Here is a 17,801-nt window from a genome sequence, read left to right as displayed (position 1 = left end):
GATCTGAAGAGAATGACCTGACCCAAGTCATAACTTTTCTGAAGTCATAACATTTATTTTCTGACCTGAGGCAACAACTGCCTAAGCAGGTCATAAAGCATTTCTCTTACACAAAATTTTATATTCTCATCCTGTGTGCTGATAATAAGCTAAGACCACTGCTCTTTTCAACCAGGGCCTGAAAGAATGATTTTAATCTTCAAATGCCACAGATGACAGTAAATCAAATTAAAAAATTACAAAAAATAAAAAAGTACACCATATGTTTTTATTGTTGATTGGAGCCTGAATAAGTACAGATGGGCCATTCTGGCTATTTACCAGGAAAACATCTAATTACTACTCTTTTAGATTAGTCAGCAGCTCAAATTAAACCATGAGTAGCTAAATGGATTTAACAAAATACATAATTACAAAACAAACTACTTCTAAATGATTCAGGTTTTTGTTATAGGAATTTTTCTCTTTTTACAAATAATGTCAACAGTCAACAATAAAGTCATTAGTGTCTTATTTTAAATCACATTTTCAGACTTAGAAAAGTTTATTGGAAATCAGGTAGTGTCTGTCCCTATCTCTTTATTGCATTTGTACAGAGCCCTTTATAAACTAAGGGCCCCTCCCATTCTGGGAGTGAGAGTATTTTTTAACAAGGGTTTTCTTTCAGGGAAATTGAAGAGTTAAAAGCACAAATTAAGTTATGTGCTTTCCCTTTCCCTAAGGCTTTTTCTTAAAACCAATGAGTGATTTCTCCCTATAAGAAGGTTCTATGAAAAGTAATAAAAACAATCAAAATCAGAATACGTAAAAAGTGAAAACTGCAGTTTACTTAAAAGATATGTTTGCTCCACATATTTAACATAGGGCAGCAGCTTAAATAAAGGTAAACCACTTAAAAACCAACAATACTTATGAAGTTTAAGTCACTGCCTTGAATTGTTCATAAATTTCATCCAATTTTATTGCAGGAATTCATTGTTAAGGCAGAAAAAGTTAATATTACATGTAAAGGATGATTTTTACAGAGGAGGGCCAAACTAGGACTACAGATGCCTGGGCACAGAGGCCTTCAGGAGGTTACATATTTTCTCTGACACCATGTGCTTATTATCTGTTGTCGCAATTTGGTTCTTAAGTGGATGGATTTACATAAATAGACACTTTAGAGATTATAAAATGACCAAAAAAAAAATGTCTTGAATGTTGCTGAAAAAATAAATGTAACTAATGGAAATACATTAATATGCTGTCAACAAAAAATGTCTATGAGAGTATGATGGCCATTTACTCATGAGATGAAATGGTTGTGCACATAATTCACTCATAAATGACCAAAGGCAGCACACAGCCATGAGAAGGGCTTGACAAAGTTAATCTAGGTTTAGGTTGCCCCATGTCATGGCATGTCTTTCTGATATGATATAGAAAGCCTGAAAATAACTGAAGTCCAACAGATACTTTACTACTCTGGACCATGTAAACCCAATAAAATAATAACCTCAACAGTTAAAAGAACCTGGATCGCAAACTAAAACTGCTGATGTTCAGGACATCCCTCAAGGTATTCCCCAACCTTCCGTTTAAGCACTATATAAAGTGGGCAGGATTTCAAATTAGTAGGTTCAAGGAAAAAAACAAAACAAAACACTTCTGCAATTTAAGAAATGACTATGCATTAAAGTAAATTGAGCTTTCATCACACATGTGCAGTCACTGGCAAGAAAATCAATCAAACCTTAAGAAAATTCTTGGAGCTATGAACACAGGACAAAGTCCCAAGCATGCACAGGGTGACCAGGTAGACAGTAAGGGTGGTAGAAGCCAGCTGCTGTTAGAAACCTGGCAAATGTGCTACCTTGGGAGCAGGGTAAGGGGGAAAGGAGAGCTATAACCACTCCTCAGGAATTGTTCTTTCCACCCCCACCCCCACCTCCCAACACCAGACAAGACCTCTGACTGACATATACTCTCATCTCAAGCCCAGCGTGCTTGGATTCCTTGTATTCTGATGCTTTTTTTTTTTTTTTAAACCGCAATTCTTAAACAGGTGATGGTGACCATAACTGTGTAAGTACCTGTTCACGTACTTGGTATTCTGCCGTTTATGCCACAGCTCTGGCAGCAGTTGGAAGTGTAGAAAGTTTACCTGCCTAATTTATGAAGACATTAAGGTTTTCTTCTTTCATGGTGGCAGGAGTCCATGCAAGATTTGTAAACAGCAATATAAAATACTGTAAACATAACTCAACAGATCTTGTATAAAACAGAAGTAAATCCAAATTTACAAGTGGGTAAAAAAAACAGAGGGTGGCTTCACATAAAGTCCTCCCTCTTTTGTCAGGTGATTCTTTTAAATTACAAATATAATCCTGAGCTGAAAAAACTTGGGATTTGGGGAAGAGCTATTGTTGCATACAAAAGGAATGTCCAAAAAGAAGTTTGCTTTCTTCTTGCTGCTCTCTAGTGAAATTCAACTGCCAGACAAAGTTCTGAATGTGTTACTTTGGAGAAATTTATAGTTTAGTGTGGCGCCCAGGTCTGGCCACTGCTGACGCACTCGACATGACGGCTGCTGCGGCTGCATCCTCTGCTTCCTCCAGCTCCTCCTGGAGCTCCTGGCTGACACTAGACTGAAGGGCTGCAGGAGTGAGCCACTCCTTGGGAAGGCAGCTTTGGAGGAATGGTATACAGGAGCTGAAGTAGGCGAGTCGATTGACCCAACGAGGAATCTCTTTCCCACAAAGAATCTACAGGAGGGGGGGGAAAAAGGCAGGTTTTGTGTTACATGAAAGATAAGGTTAATCCTGTCTAGTGCTGAGGAATGTAGGAAGAGCAGTGCACAGAAAGTCCTCCATAGGCCACATTCCAAGTGCCCTTTGACAGCAGCTATCTACCCAGTGAGGTCAGGGGCCAGGAACTTTACAGCAAATGCCATTCCTTACTTTCTGAACTTTTCACATCTATACTATTTAAGTAACATCAACTGCCTTTTGCTTTCTCCATGACCTTCACAATGATACTGTGAAACATCTAGAAAAGTTATAACTTATTCCAAAGTAAGACATCAGGCTAATATATCACTACATCAGTGGACCTCAGGCTTCTGCTGCTTGCATAAGTCTATCTGCCACTTTCAGTTTGTGTGGTTGGGGGAACTAGCCTGCCCTCGAACGCTGGTGCCTGCTCAAATGGCTCGGCTGAGGCAGAAGGTAGAGCACCAGGCCTTCTTTCTATGTTCTGCCCAGAGGCCTGGGCCCTATCACCTGGACTGCTGACACAGCCTTAGGACCTTGGAACCGTGCTGTCCAATGACGCACCCTGTAGGCTACAAGGCCTTGCCCACCACTTTGAACTTTCTTTTATGTGTCATCACTGCCAATTCAAGAGTATGAGCTCCTTAAGATCTGAAGCGATCTCAAATTTTTCCACTGATATTCCTAAAGCTTGGTATATGCTAAGTGTTTAATAAATGCCCATTCACTCATTCAATTAATTTATCTGACAAATGTTCTTTCCTTCCACCCTTCATTTCCTTCTCAGGTCTGAGAACTTGTTACATGAGGTTTATCAAAGTGCTGGAATCTATCCAGGATAAAACCTCTTCCTGGGCAACAGACTTAGTTGTTCTATGACTCATTCCCATAAGGGACAGGCAAAAGTATTAATTTCTAGTTTATTTTTATTCTATAGTCCCCTTTGGAACATGGAAACTAGGCTACCATATGGAGTTTCGATCTACAGTTTAAGAAGCACTAAAGTGATTCCAAGTGGAAAAACTTTAAGAAGCCCTGGGCTACAGGGGGCTCTCACTTGGCTGAGAACCTAATTCCCTACTAGGTCTCCTGACCGACCTTCTGCCTTTGTCCCATAAAAGCATCTGCACCTCAGATGCTCTTCTACCTTCCTTCTCCACCCTTTCCCTTCTGCAAGTAGCAAGGGTGAGAAGCAAGCCCCATGTGAGGAATAGGATAACAGCTGCCTAACAGGCAGAAAAGATCTTCCCCCTGCCCTAGGTCTATGTCAGAGGTGCCGGAGTCATTCTCAACAATCCTTGGGTGTGAGGAGCTCAGTGAGTGGAATGGGATGTCAGTAATGACATCGAGAACCCTTTGTCAACAAAATTTCTGGAGATGAGCTGGGGAGGAAAGAACAGAAATTTCTGCCTGGGTTTATTCCCCAAAAGAATAAGTTATAATTGGGGGGCAGCTAGGTGGCGCAGTGGATAGAGCACCGGCCCTGAAGTCAGGAGGACCTGAGTTCATATCCGGCCTCAGACCAAACACTTGACACTTACTAGCTGTGTGACCCTGGGCAAGTCATTTAACCCCAACTGCCTAAAGCAAAAGAAAATAAATAAATAAAAAAGAATAAGTTATAATTCAAAGTAGATTTTATACCTGAAAACCTCATGAGTCACATAACCAAAATCCTCATTAATGGATGAAGGAAAAAACTCACTGTACTATGTGCTCAACAAGACTTCTCAGTTAGCCTACATTTTATTAAAATCCTTATGTACTATATCCAACAAATTTAGACCATTTGGCTTTATTCGGTAAAGCAATGACCAGTGAATTATCAAAGATACAAGTTTTAAGAGCATTTTCAGAATCTCATCTTCATCCCTTTGCATTAGCCATATCACATGCCTTAAATGCCCTCTCTCTTTACTTCCACCTTTAAGTCCCTCTTTTCTTTTTAAGACACAGTTCAAGCACCTTCAGCATGAAGCCTTTCTGGATTCTCCCCAGCTGTTAGAGTCCTCCCTTGTAAATTACCTTGGGGAGAACTAGGAGCTGCAGTGCACAACAGAGTGCTGGACTTGGAGTCAGGATGACTTGAGTTTGAATCCTGCCTCAGTCATTTACTAACCATGTAACCCTGAGTAATTCACCTAACTTCTCCCAGACTCAGTTTCCCCATCTGTAAAATGAAGATAATAAAAGCATCTACTTCACTGGGTTGTTGCATAGATCAAATGAGATAATATGTGTAATGCGCTTTATAAATGCTATTATTATTATCTACTCTGTATATATTTGTATTTACTCATACAGACATACATACATTAATTACAGACACTAGTGTTCCCTATTAGAACGTATGCCACCTATGAGCAAGGACTGTTCTGTTTCCTGTAGGTGGCCAGGGAGTGAAATGGAGAGAGCACTGGACTTGGCACCAGAAAACCAGAGTTCAAATTTTGCCTCAGAAACTAAGAGACTTTCAGTGAGTCACTTTCTTTCAGGTCTTATAAAATGGGGATAATAACAATATCTGTCACACAGGGCTGTTGTGGGAACCAAATAGAAGAATCTATGTAACCTATACAAATCTTAGTTATGATTACTTGTTTCCCCATCCTACCTAGCTAGCACAGCACCTAGTACACGGAAGTACTTAATACTTGTTGATTGGGTGATGTTTCAGAATGGTTACAATGTCCATTTTAAATAGGGAAGACAAAGGTGAAGTAGTGAGAACAGTGACCTGGGAGTCAGTTCAGGAAGCATCTATTAAGCAACTACTATGTAACAGGCTCTGGGCTAGGTGCTGGGAAACCAAACAAAAGAGTCCCTTCCCTCGAGGAGCTTACATTTAATTCTGGGGAAACAACACAAACATAGAGAATTAAATGTAAAATATATACAAAAAGTTTTCTAGGGGTAGGGGAGATCAGAGTTCTTAAATTCTTAAGGTTTATTTAGTTAGGAAGTAGAGAAACAGGTTTAAAGTAGACAGTTTGTTAACAGAACACAGTGAGATGGGATTGGCATAGAGAGGGATGAGGGAGGACAGGAGTGGCAGCCATACAGTCTGCAACCAGAATCACAGGAAGCCTGAGTGCAGCTACAGGGCAGGAGAGTGACATGAGCTTCATGGTCAGAAGCTCTAGTCCTGCTTCTAGAAACCTGTGCTCTGGGCTGTGTGACCCTGGGCAAATCATTTCACCTCAGGTACTTCACAGAGCTGCTATTAGTTAAAGTGTTTTGGTTAAATACGATCAAATGTAAACTATTTATTATTGCCAACCTTGAGGCAGTGCAAGAGAGGAAAAGCAATGGCGGAAAATGGAAGAAGTGGAGTTAGGTGGCTCAATGAAGTTTTTTCTCCAAGACTTAATTAACCAACTGGTAGGGAAGGAGTCTAATGGAAGCTACTGAAAAAACTGTCTACCTCTCATGAATACTAGCAAAACGATGACTGATGTCTTGTGACTTTATTTCAAACATACTTGCAATTTAGTTAATAAAAAAAATTAGAAAGATCTTTATTTCTTAGAAAAGGAGAAAATTCTTATCTAGTAACATAAATAATTTTAAAGCGAAGACTAAATTTATGTAGAACTAATACTATCACAAAGACAAAGACTAAGCTAATCTCTGATACTGGGCAATGAAAATTAAAAAAAGATGACTTATGAATAGACTGCAGCAAGATTATCCCAACAAAACTTTAAGTCAGTCCAGATCACAATAGTTGGAGACAAAAGACTAAATAAACCTTGAGAACTTAAGAACTTTGACTAATGCAATGACTAACTACGATTCTACCAAGACTGATGATGAAGCCTATTTACTGAGTACTCATCTACTTACTGAGAGGTGATACACTCAAGATGCAAAATAAAACACATTTTTTGAAATGGCTGAAGTGGGAATGTTTTGCTAGGCTATGCATTTGTTATAAAAGCTTTGTTTTTTCCTCCCTGCAATGGGGGTAAGGAGGCTGGTAAGAGGGACATGGGGTAAGGTAGTCCAGCCCTCTCCTTGGCTTAAAAAAAAAAGAAAGAAGAGGATCACTAAGCATTAAAAAAAATGCTGAGAAAAAAACAAAGGGAGGCCAGCATCACAAACAAGCAAGACAGCTTTCAAAGTGACATGTTTAATTTATTATAGTTTAAAAAAGCAAGCTGTACATAATTAAAGACCTGCAATTTCACATACAATCTTCTTTATCTTTTCTACTGTTTAGATGAAAATACTTGCTGTATTTGGTGTATGCTAAGTTTGGGATTTAAAGACCAAGTGAGTTCAAGTCTTGGCCAGATGTGCTCACCAGTAGAGCACAGCAAAAAAATCAAGTTGCCTCCCAGGTTCTATCCCTTTGAAAATGCTGAAGTGGTTACTGGAGCCCAGCTTTAGACTACAGCAGTTACAATCTTGTACAAAGACCTCCAACAAGTTGGGGAGCAGCATGGTGTCATCAGAAAGAGCCAAGGGACTATGAGCAGAAGCCATGGATTTTAGCTCTGGCCCTTTATGACCTGAAGTAAATTGTTCAGCTGTTTCGGTTCTCAGGTCTCCATGATTTGTCAAACAAATGTCAATGTTGGGCTAACTTATTTCTAAGGCTCTCTTTTCCAGTTTTTTATTCCACAGATAAAATGTTAAAGAGGATTCTTACTAAGGCATATGAATTCTGAATGCATGGGTGATATCTAACATATTACTGCACATATATATTCCCTTTGTATAAGAGGAAAGGAGAACCCATGGTGGCCTACAACATAATTGTTAATTTTATACAGCTTGAAAAGGAACTTAATTATACAACATCCTTCCAATTAGATGTCTGCTTGAGATGTAATCTGGAACAGCGGATATAGGGCTGCACTTGGCAGTCAGGTGACCTGGGTTCAAGTCCTACCTTAGCTACTTACTAGCTGTGTGATCATAGGCAAATCACTTATCTTTCAAAGCCTTAGTTTCCTCATATGTAAAATGTTAAATGTGAGAAATTATTCTCTCTTCAAAAACACAAAAGATCAAGCAGCAACATACCACACTGAACCTGTAAAACAGATAGATAATTTCAGATCCGGTGCTAATCAAGGAAATTGTGAACTATCTGACTAAAAATCTGAAGGCGAGATAGCTAAATGATGATTCATCTAAATTCTATGAACCATATGGAATGATATTGTGGGTGTTGCAATTTATTTCACTATCCCTTGAAGACTATGGATAGAGTACAAGAAGACAATGAGCAATGACTCTTCCTGTCACCAGTGAAGCAGTTTGATAAGCTAGGAATAACATTTTAAAAGTGAAATTTCAAAATTATCTTAGATGCAAGCAACAGTGAGGTGGCAAATGTCTTGGCAGAGAAAGAATGGACTAAGTAGAGAATACAGAAGAGGCATCAAAAGTGCTCTGTATTAGGAGTGGTTCAAAGAATGATAGATTTAGACCTAGAAAGGTCACAGAGGCCACTGAATCCTCTCATTTTATATAGATGAGGAACTAAGGCTGGGAGAGGTCAAGTACTTGACCAAGGTCAAGTGGAGCTGGAAATTCAAATTCCAACACATTTACGGACTTCAAATCCAGCATGTTTTCCATTTTACCTTAAAGTACCTCTCCTTAAACTGTAACTAAGTAGTTCAGTCCTGTAAGAATTTGTTTGTTCTTACTTCGGGAACATAAGCACTAATTATTATTAATCAGGCTCCCAGCAACTACTTCTCCCCTTCTGTGCAATCCAGCTTATTTTAGGGAGCATTTTTTAACAATTCAGCCAGTTGTGGGGAAAGCCTGTAGAGAGTGTATACAATGTGGGCTGAAAGGATGTTTCCTTTCGAGAAGCAACCCCAGCATGACTTTTTGCATCCTGGATTGCAATGAAACTGTAAGGTTAGACAAGGGCAGGTATAAGCTTGCACAAAACAGGTATTCAATAAATATTTGCTGATTTGGGGGATTTCACTGTTTTGGGGGAACACAAAAAGACCAGACTGAGGGAGGCAGCATAGTAGAAAGGGCACTGAACCAAGTTAGGAGGCCATGTCATGATCTCTAGTCTGCTATTAATTATTTGTGTGATCTTAAGCAAATCACATAAATTCCGTTATGTTGTCTTTTACATAAAATAAACAGATCAGAAAAATAAAACAGTAAAGTAAGATGTACTTAATGAAACAAGAAACAAATACTAAATAGCATTGTCTATTTGGAAGCCCTTTTGGATACAATTTCATTTACCTCTGATAAAGCTGAAGAAAAGTGATTGCAGTTTTTATGCATCAAATGATAAGCATTGCCTCTGTACTCTTTCCCCAATTCTTCTACAATCTTTTCTAAATCATTTTCTAGGAAGTCAGTGCTTCCCAAAACAACAGCTTCTCTAAAACAAAAGGAAAAAATATAAGTACATAGTATTTAGGTATTTATAGGCTTGTTTTTATAAACTGGTAGTCTTAGAATACTTTGATCAATATAAGAAAAGGAACTATTAATAAAAATAAGACAACCAGAAAAATAAGATTTCTTCACCATTCTAATTTTTTTAGATCTGGATTTAACATACATTAAGGCAAAGTACATTAATTCTAACTTGTACAAATGCAAAATAAATATTTCCTTTTTCTATCTCAATAGCCATTTTATTGTTAGTCCTAGATCCATCCCAGTGATATTTATGCTAAGTTAAGAAACCAAATGTTTCTGATGAACCCTACTTAACATTACTCTCACAGCTATTTTAATAAGTGTTTCATTATTAGGCACCAGATCTATACAGGTGGTAGCTATAGTAGATAAGGAAATCAAACAAAATCTTGATTAACTACTCTCGTGATTAGGAGGTTGATTTTATTATCTCTGCAGTAATGTATTTAATTTATTTACAATTGTTCTGGCAAAGACATGCAACTGCTAAACTTAATAAAATATCAAAAAATTCAAAGTAGAAATTACGAAAAAGAATTAGGCTATACCCTCAATATATTATTCTCTGGAAAGCAGAATCTGAATTAAGACAGATCCAATTGGGTATCAAAGGGAAGTTTAGCAGCTATGAGGTTGTCTTGCTGAGACAGTTTATTCCACACTATGAATTTAGGACAGCATTACAGTGCTCTGCCATCAAGATAGCTCACATTGGTATTTAGGCTTAGTGCAAAAGAACTGAAAATCTATTACTCTACACTTTTATTGCTTTAAACCTTCATTTCATCAAGTTTCATTACCACTGATTTAAATTATTTTACTCTTTGAATATAATATATTGAGTTTTAGATATAAATCTTATTTAGAAGCTGAAAAATAATCACTCAGGTTTTCAAAGCTTTTAAGATAGATTAGGTCTAAAAGTATACACAACAAATTTTAGTTTATTATAGTCACTTAATATAAACACATCATCTCACCAATGGATTTCAATATGTCTAATTAATTATGCTAAATTCCTATATTGCTTCCCTTTCACTAGGAAAAAAGGAAAACTTTCAACATTGGTAACTTGCACTGAAATGTTGACAAAAAAAAGTTAAGGTGGAAAATAATTATAAAAAAAATCATGTTTGATATCCTTTAGTTTTCAGAAAAGTACCAAAGGTTACATAAAAACTAGTAATTTAAAAACAGGCAGAGTAATGTTTAAAAGCTAAACATAAGTACTAAATAATAAAGCTTGAATTATTTCAATCACTCTGGCTCAATTTCATCTCTATGCAATAATATCAACTAATTTACAAAGCGTACAAACAAGTAAAAATAGTATTAAAGAAGCACTAGAAGTAACTAAGCTTACAGGGATGTGTTTTTAAATTGTTTGCAAATAAGATAAGCTCTGGCAGCTATGTATGACAATGTAATAAAATTATCCTCCCTACTTACTTAAATTTAAATGTTTCTCCTAGTTCAGAAGCATTTCCTGGGGAAATTTCAAATATTCCAGAAAAGGGGTAAGGATGACCACCATAAGCAAATTCTGAAAAGAGAAAACTCATGATTTTTAGTATTTTTCACAAAGTTAAAATTTAAGCCAACCAGGTTGCTGAATCTTTTTTTACTGACTTGTATTAAATTATTAAATGCACAGAAGATGTGATGCAGAGGATCTGAGAATATGAAAATGAAAGCATCTCAAATTCTTTTGTTGTTAATTGTTCTAGTCATGGAAGACTGAGTTGAATGAATACTCAATGGTGAATGTAGCTATTTTTATTAATGCTTCCCCCTCCCCCAGCTATTAAAGGGCTATAGCTACTCATGTTTATGGGACAGAAACTCTGTTGGCAGGCATTTCTATAGCTCAGCCAAAGTATTCTTTCAGATTCAATGAACTTTCATCCAGCATAATAACAGAGAGAAGAACTCCATACAAGGAAGACCTAACGAAATTCCAGCCTCATTTCTAGTCTCTCTCTTAGATATTACAATGTGACCTTGGGCAGGACATTTGATTTCCAAAGTAACTTTTAAGTGACAAGGTGAGGCTAACATAGTTTTTAAAATTTCATATAACAAGGAATGACAGATAGCAAAAACAGTTCACAGGACCAGAGATTTAGACCTGGGAGGGACTCAGACATAACTTCATTCAATCTCCTCAAAGTAACAGGTGAGGAAGCTGAGTCCCTGAAAGAAAATGACTTACCCAAGGGCACAAAGGTAATAAGTAGCAATATGGGGATATGAATATAGGTCATCCTTTAACTCTAAAATCCAATGCTCTTTCCACTAAACCATGCTATTGCTAAATTTAACTTTTAGCTCTCCGTACATTTTGTGGTCCCTTTTCCAGAGACACAAGGTATTTAAGGTTCTGTTTTAGTTGTTCAATTCCTCTTTCGAGAAGTGTTTGACATTAAAATGTGGTCTGGTGCTGAAAATTTTAAGTTCAACAATTTACTACCACAAACGTTGCTAGTAACAAAACACCGAAAATTTGGAGGCTTAAATTCTCACTAGACAGTAGTGAAGAAAGTAGCAATAATTAGGTACCTCTGCCTTCCTTTCTTTTCAGAATGAAGGGGATCTCACTAATAACCATAACTTAGACAAAAGCCAAATCAAATCAAAGTCATTAGTGGACAACAAAACCATCATCAGCTATGTCTAAAGGCACTGATATCTTTTGCAAAAACCTCATATTTTTTGAGGATTGCGAGAGGGAGGCAGTCTATTAAGTAAAAAGAAGCTTAAAGAATGGTCTTCAATAAACTATACCTCACACCCTAAAACCCAGAACAGGGATTAATGAATAGTGATGAGGAATAATGGGATAGAAACAAAGCATTCTGAAATCACAAAGAAAGATATAAATGTGAGTCTTTAATAATGATGCTAATACATATGCAAATGACACTATTTTATACTCATATTTTGTACCTTATATGCAGTCATTATGGGTAACCCTGGGTAACACTGAATAAATTACAATAGTTCCACTTGAAGTCAAAGGCAGAAGTACCCAAAGTGAAATATGCATCATAAAGTTACAATTCAAAACCAAATATAACTTTCAATTAAGAGGCATATGACATTTTAATGATACACTTAGCACTGAACAATGCAATGAACTAAGTCTGCTTAGTAATATTTACATTCAAAATCATTGATAACATGATGTAAAAATATAATCTTTCAGTTACTCTCAAGTCCTCATCACAACTTTTTATTCATTCATTCTTATTTATGTTACCTCTTATTAATCTGATATATACTTAACAGAGAGGTAGCATGGCATTGATGGATGAACGGTCAAGAAGACTCCAGTTTAAGCCCTATTTCTAACACATAATAGCTTAATCGCTCAGTGCCCCAGACAGCTAATGTCATTAAGGTTCTGAATTAACTTTACTGATAGAGGGAATATGCACACCAGCATAAAATGACAGGTCGAGACTTTCAAAAAGATGACAACAGAAAACTTTGGCTAAAGGAATGGATATTCTATCACAATTATATTGCTCAGGTGATTTCCACTCCCTTCTGCCCAAAGAACTAAGGCCTGTTGGAAAGGTTAATTAACAAGCTTGGCGAATGAATGTTCAGGGGTTTTTTGGTTCATTTTCTGAAGCAGAAGCTATAACAACAATTGTTTAATAAGGATACACCCAAAATCTCAACTCATGAAGCTCCTTAAGAATCACATATCTTTATAAAGTAGATTTAAAGATACTATATATACATACCTCTACCATACACTTCTATTCCTGAATGGAAAACTCCAATTCCAATGGATGAGGTGTATTCATTCATCCAGTACTGAAGAGGGAAAAAAAATCCCATCATAATCATTTAATTTTTGATCAAAGGCAACTCAATGCTTCATTAGCAAAAGACACTTATTTATAAATTCATGCCAATTCCTTTTTCATGGAGCAAAAGGACACATAGTTTAATAAAAAGTAACATTAGAAAAAGTTGTAGAACCTTCATTTTAGTAGACTAATTCTATAATCAAGAGAAATAAAAATGAGACAGAAGGGCACAAAACTGTCATGCAAGATCATCTGTTTTGTGTTTGAGCAAACAAAAATAATTTACATTTATTTCTCACAGGTATGAACTCAGAAGTTTACTTTAAGGTTTTAGTATTTATAAATGCTCAATTAATACTCAGTTTTTCCTGTCTATTAAAATGGGCATTTTTGATCTCAGAACTGATAAGAAAAACTAGAACTACAGTTTGCAGTCATTTCTTATTATAATTGTCTACAGATAAATCATTCCACTTTCTTGTTTGTCTTCAAAAAATACCATTTAGCTAAATTTAATATAGTTTAACACTGGGGAAAAGCATTACCTAGATAATATTTTAGTGTTGAGGAAAAAAATCACTATTTTAAATGGAAGAGACTTTTAAGCAAACATAATCAGGCAGACACACAGGATGAGTTAACATTAGACATTTATAAAATGTCCAGTATAAAATGTGCTTATAAGCACAATGCCTGGCACATGTTAAGTGCTTAATAAATATGCTTGTTGTTGATGCTTGTTGACAATGTTAGAATAGAGAGGCTACTACTGTAATTCATATTATAAAATGAGAGCACAAATCAATAACCAATCTAAACTATGATATTTGCTGTCATTTTTGTAAATTTGAGGTTTGCAAGACATTCCTATTCTAGGGAAACATTCTAGATAAGGGGTATGTATAGAATTATGTGAGCAAAGGTACAGAGATAGAGACAATAAAAATATATTTGAGGGACTTAGAACCGTTTGGGCATCTCAAGGTCTGTATTGGGACTGAAGACTGGAGGTATGCCTCAAGCAACTTGCAAGGGCTTTATTTACTTTGTACACTGAGAAGCCCCTGAGCAAGGGAATGAGATGACCAAAGTGAGTTTTTACATCAGTCTGGCAACTATGTGTAAGATGGATTAGAAAAGAGAATTACAGGCAAGATGAGTGAAGACTCTATTACATGAAATAGCATGAATTAAGAAATTGGCTATAGGAATGTAAAAGAATGGACATGGCAGGTTACTGTAAGGAATAAATGGGGCTTGGTGACTAATTGGAAACTCTGAAGAAGACAAGAGTGATCAGAGAGGTAAGACAAGTATCAGAATCAGTTAGTTTTGCAGAAGCCAAAAGGAGAATTTGGAGAAGAAGGATGGATAATCTACATAGCAAAGACTGCAGAAATAAAACAGAATGAGGACTGAGAAAGGGACCTGAACTTGGTGATTAGTTGTTAAACTATAAAAAGGCAGCTGCAGTAGCAATAAAGATAGAATCCTATCCAAAAATAACATTTTTTTTTTACCAGAATCACTATAAACAATATACTCAATCAGAGCAAGATTTAAAGAACTGCAAGTACATCAGTATACCTTACAGCGTCACTGATTGATAACCCAATGCTTTTCTTACTTATGATGTCTCACTTTTTTAGTGGGGAAAAAAACTCCTAACCATCGAAGAGTTGTAATCATTGTTACTCGTACCTAAGAAAGAATATGCTCATTGTCAGCTTGAGTCTGCATTCCAAACTTCAAAAAAAACATTTTTTGGGAAATTTACATACAATAAAAAATTTTAAGGAAAAAAATGCTGCCACAGTATTTTTCATAAAACAATTTCACACAATTAATTTTCTTAGGTAATATTTTATTCAAGTAAAACCAAGAACTTAATACAATTTAAAAAAAATTAACATACATAAACATACAATAAAGTGATATTTATTAAAATAGATATTTCAATAATATTGAAATAGCTATTTATTGAAAATTCCTTATCCATTCATATTTAGAAATACCTAGGTCTTTAAAATGATAACTGCTTTTGGAGACTAATCAAGTGGTCATTACTTTCTTCCACCTAATTGCAACATATTAAATTTTTTTTATAAATTTGTTGTCTATAGCTCTAGCTTTTTCATAAATGCAGTAAATATATCTTCCTGGATTGGAGTATGAATTTGAGGACTCTGCACTAACTCTAAGTACTCAGTTTAAAATATATATATATATTTTATCCAATTACATGTAAAAATAATTTTTTACATTTTTCTTTTTCTTTTTTTTTTTAAAGTTTTGAGTTCCAAATTCTATTCTTCCCTCCCTCCCTAATTTGAGATGGTAAGCAATCTGATATAGGTTATATAGGTACAATCATATGAAATATTTCCATATTAGTCATTTTGTGGAAGAAAACTCAAACTAAAAACAATAAAGAAAGAAAGCAAAAAATAGTATGCTTCTGGTTTCTTTTCAAATGCCATCAGCTTTTTCTCCAGAGGTGGATAGCATTTTTCATCATGAATCCCTTGGGACTGTCTTGGACCACTATATTGCTGAGAATAGCTAAATCATTCACAGTTGCTCACTGTACCAATATTGCTGTTACTGTGTACAATGTTCTTCCAGTTTTCCTCATTTCACTCTGCATCAGTTCATGTAAGTCTTTCCAGGTTTTTCTGAAATCATCCTGCTTATCATTTCTTACAGCACAGTAATATTCTATTATACTCATATACCACAACTTGTTCAGCCATTCCCTAATTAATGGGCATCCCCTTAATTTCCAATTCTTAGCCAGCTGCTATAAGATGAGCTGTTATAAATACTTTTGTACAAAGAGGTTCTTTCCCCCTTTTTCTGATCTCTTTGGGATACAGACCTAGTAGTGGTATTGCTGGATTAAAGGGTATGCACATTTTTTATAGCCCTTTGAGCATAGTTCCAAATTACTCTCCAGAATTGTTGGAGTTCACAACTCCACTTAACAACGTATTAGTGTCCTAGTTTTCCCATATCCTCTCCAACATTTATCATTTTCCTTTTTCGTCATATGAGCCAATCTGACAGATGTGAGGAGGTACCTCACAGTTGTTTTAATTTGCATTTCTCTAGTCAGTGATTTAGAACATCTTTTCATATGACCATAGATAGCTTTCATTTGTCTGAAAACTGCCCATTCATATTCTTTGACAAGTACTCAGTTTTTCTAAAACTAACAACCACATTAACCAGTCTTTGGAGAAACCTTGTTATTAAAATGAATTTGCTTCATTTTTGCTAATATCACTTAGAAAAATGTTTTTAGCTCAAAGACCCTTTAAAGTTCTTTGGCACAGGAAAGCAATTGTGTTACAAAATAATATACAAATAACTTATGCTCTGATCCTATATTATCACAATTGTTCAAAGAGCTTTCCCTTTTAAAGGGCCTTAAAAATAAATTTGATCACTTATCCCAATGCAAAAAATTGTTTGTAGTTTCTCACTTATATTTCTCCAAACAATTTTCTATGAACATGCCCAAATTGCATAAGAGGCCAAATTAAGTGTTTACAGAACTTCCATCAATATTGACTGGGCTTTAGCAGTGTGGAGCCCAATATAATTCCTTCTTAAAAAAATTGATTATATCAAAATGTGGCACTGTTACCAATAGATTTTCAAAAGAAATAAATCTTGGGGCAGCCAGGTGGTGCAGTGGATAGAGCACTGGCCCTGAAGTCAGGAGGACCTGAGTTCAAATCCAGTCTCAGACCAAGCACTTGACACTTACTAGCCATGTGACCCTGGGCAAGTCACTTAGCCCCAATTGCCTAACCAAAAAAGAAAAAAAAAATCTTTTGTGAAGTAAGTTTTAACACCATATCATACACCTGTAACTAAGAGACAGCTTTAACTACAACTGTTGCTTTATTCACTTACAAGGACAACAAAGTTTTTATTTATTATAGGGATCTAATTTTTCAAACTGTCATTTAAATTTATTAGATTTCATGCTATATGTAGCTAAAAGCAAACATCTTTCTTTCCTCCCCTTCAATAGCAGTACTTGTGGATCCCAATGATAAATAAATATATTGGATCATATTTTCTGTATGGGGTCCCCACCTAGCTCAGGCTGGATATAGAGGCTACTGATGGGCTCAATTTCATTACTAAACTGCATGGGAGTTTTGACTTGTTCTGAACTTGGTCAATTTGCTGCCTGTAACCTGATGGCTTCCTTTCCCAGGGGCTTACCATATTATTGCCAAACTTAATGAAGACACCAAACTCTTATAGACTACTGCAGTTCAAATCTTGAGCTCAAGAGATCTACCTACCTAAGCTGCCATGGTACGTGAGTTTACAGGTCTTGACCACCATACCTGCTGGGATCAAACTCATTTACCCAGCATTCAATGCCCAACAGAATCTGATTACTTTAACATTGCAGCCTTTCTATATTACAATCCTTCATATACTCTGTTCTTTGGCCAAACTGGACTTTCATCCTTCAAATGTTTCCTGGATTTTCCTACCTTGTGCCTTTGGTCTCATCCTGTTCCCAATGCCTAAAATATTTTCTTTCCTTTAAAGTTCAATTCAGATACCACTATACCTTGAGGGGATGGTAGAGTCAGGTGATTTTTTTTTTAATAGGATGGGGTATATCTGAGCACTTTATAGGCAACAGGGAAAGAATAAGCAGATATGGACAATGAAAATGACAGAGATGGAATGATCCAGGAGGCAAATTCCTAGAAAAGACAGGAGGAGATGGGATTGAGAGTCTTGGCAAAGACTTCCTCTTCCTCAGCCAAGGAGAGGA

General features: G+C 36.1%; 1 protein-coding gene across 1 annotated transcript in view; it reads right to left on the bottom strand.

The window, feature by feature from the left end:
• Positions 1–248: 248 nt before the first annotated feature.
• Positions 249–17,801, bottom strand: part of LOC114049379 (deubiquitinase DESI2) — a 45,012-nt gene continuing 27,459 nt past the window's right edge. Inside the window, exons 2-5 of the mRNA XM_027870652.1 lie at positions 12,923–12,995; positions 10,620–10,713; positions 8,985–9,126; positions 249–2,747 (exon numbers count right to left, since the gene is read on the bottom strand). Coding sequence (XP_027726453.1) covers positions 2,514–2,747; positions 8,985–9,126; positions 10,620–10,713; positions 12,923–12,995 — 543 coding nt within the window. The 3' untranslated portion in view covers positions 249–2,513. The remainder of the gene's footprint in view (positions 2,748–8,984; positions 9,127–10,619; positions 10,714–12,922; positions 12,996–17,801) is intronic.

Source organism: Vombatus ursinus, unplaced genomic scaffold (assembly GCF_900497805.2).
Source record: "Vombatus ursinus unplaced genomic scaffold, bare-nosed wombat genome assembly UNPS02014798.1, whole genome shotgun sequence".
Lineage (NCBI taxonomy): Eukaryota > Metazoa > Chordata > Mammalia > Diprotodontia > Vombatidae > Vombatus > Vombatus ursinus.
The sequence above is the reverse complement of the archived record's forward strand: the minus strand, read 5'-3'. Positions and strand labels throughout refer to the sequence as shown.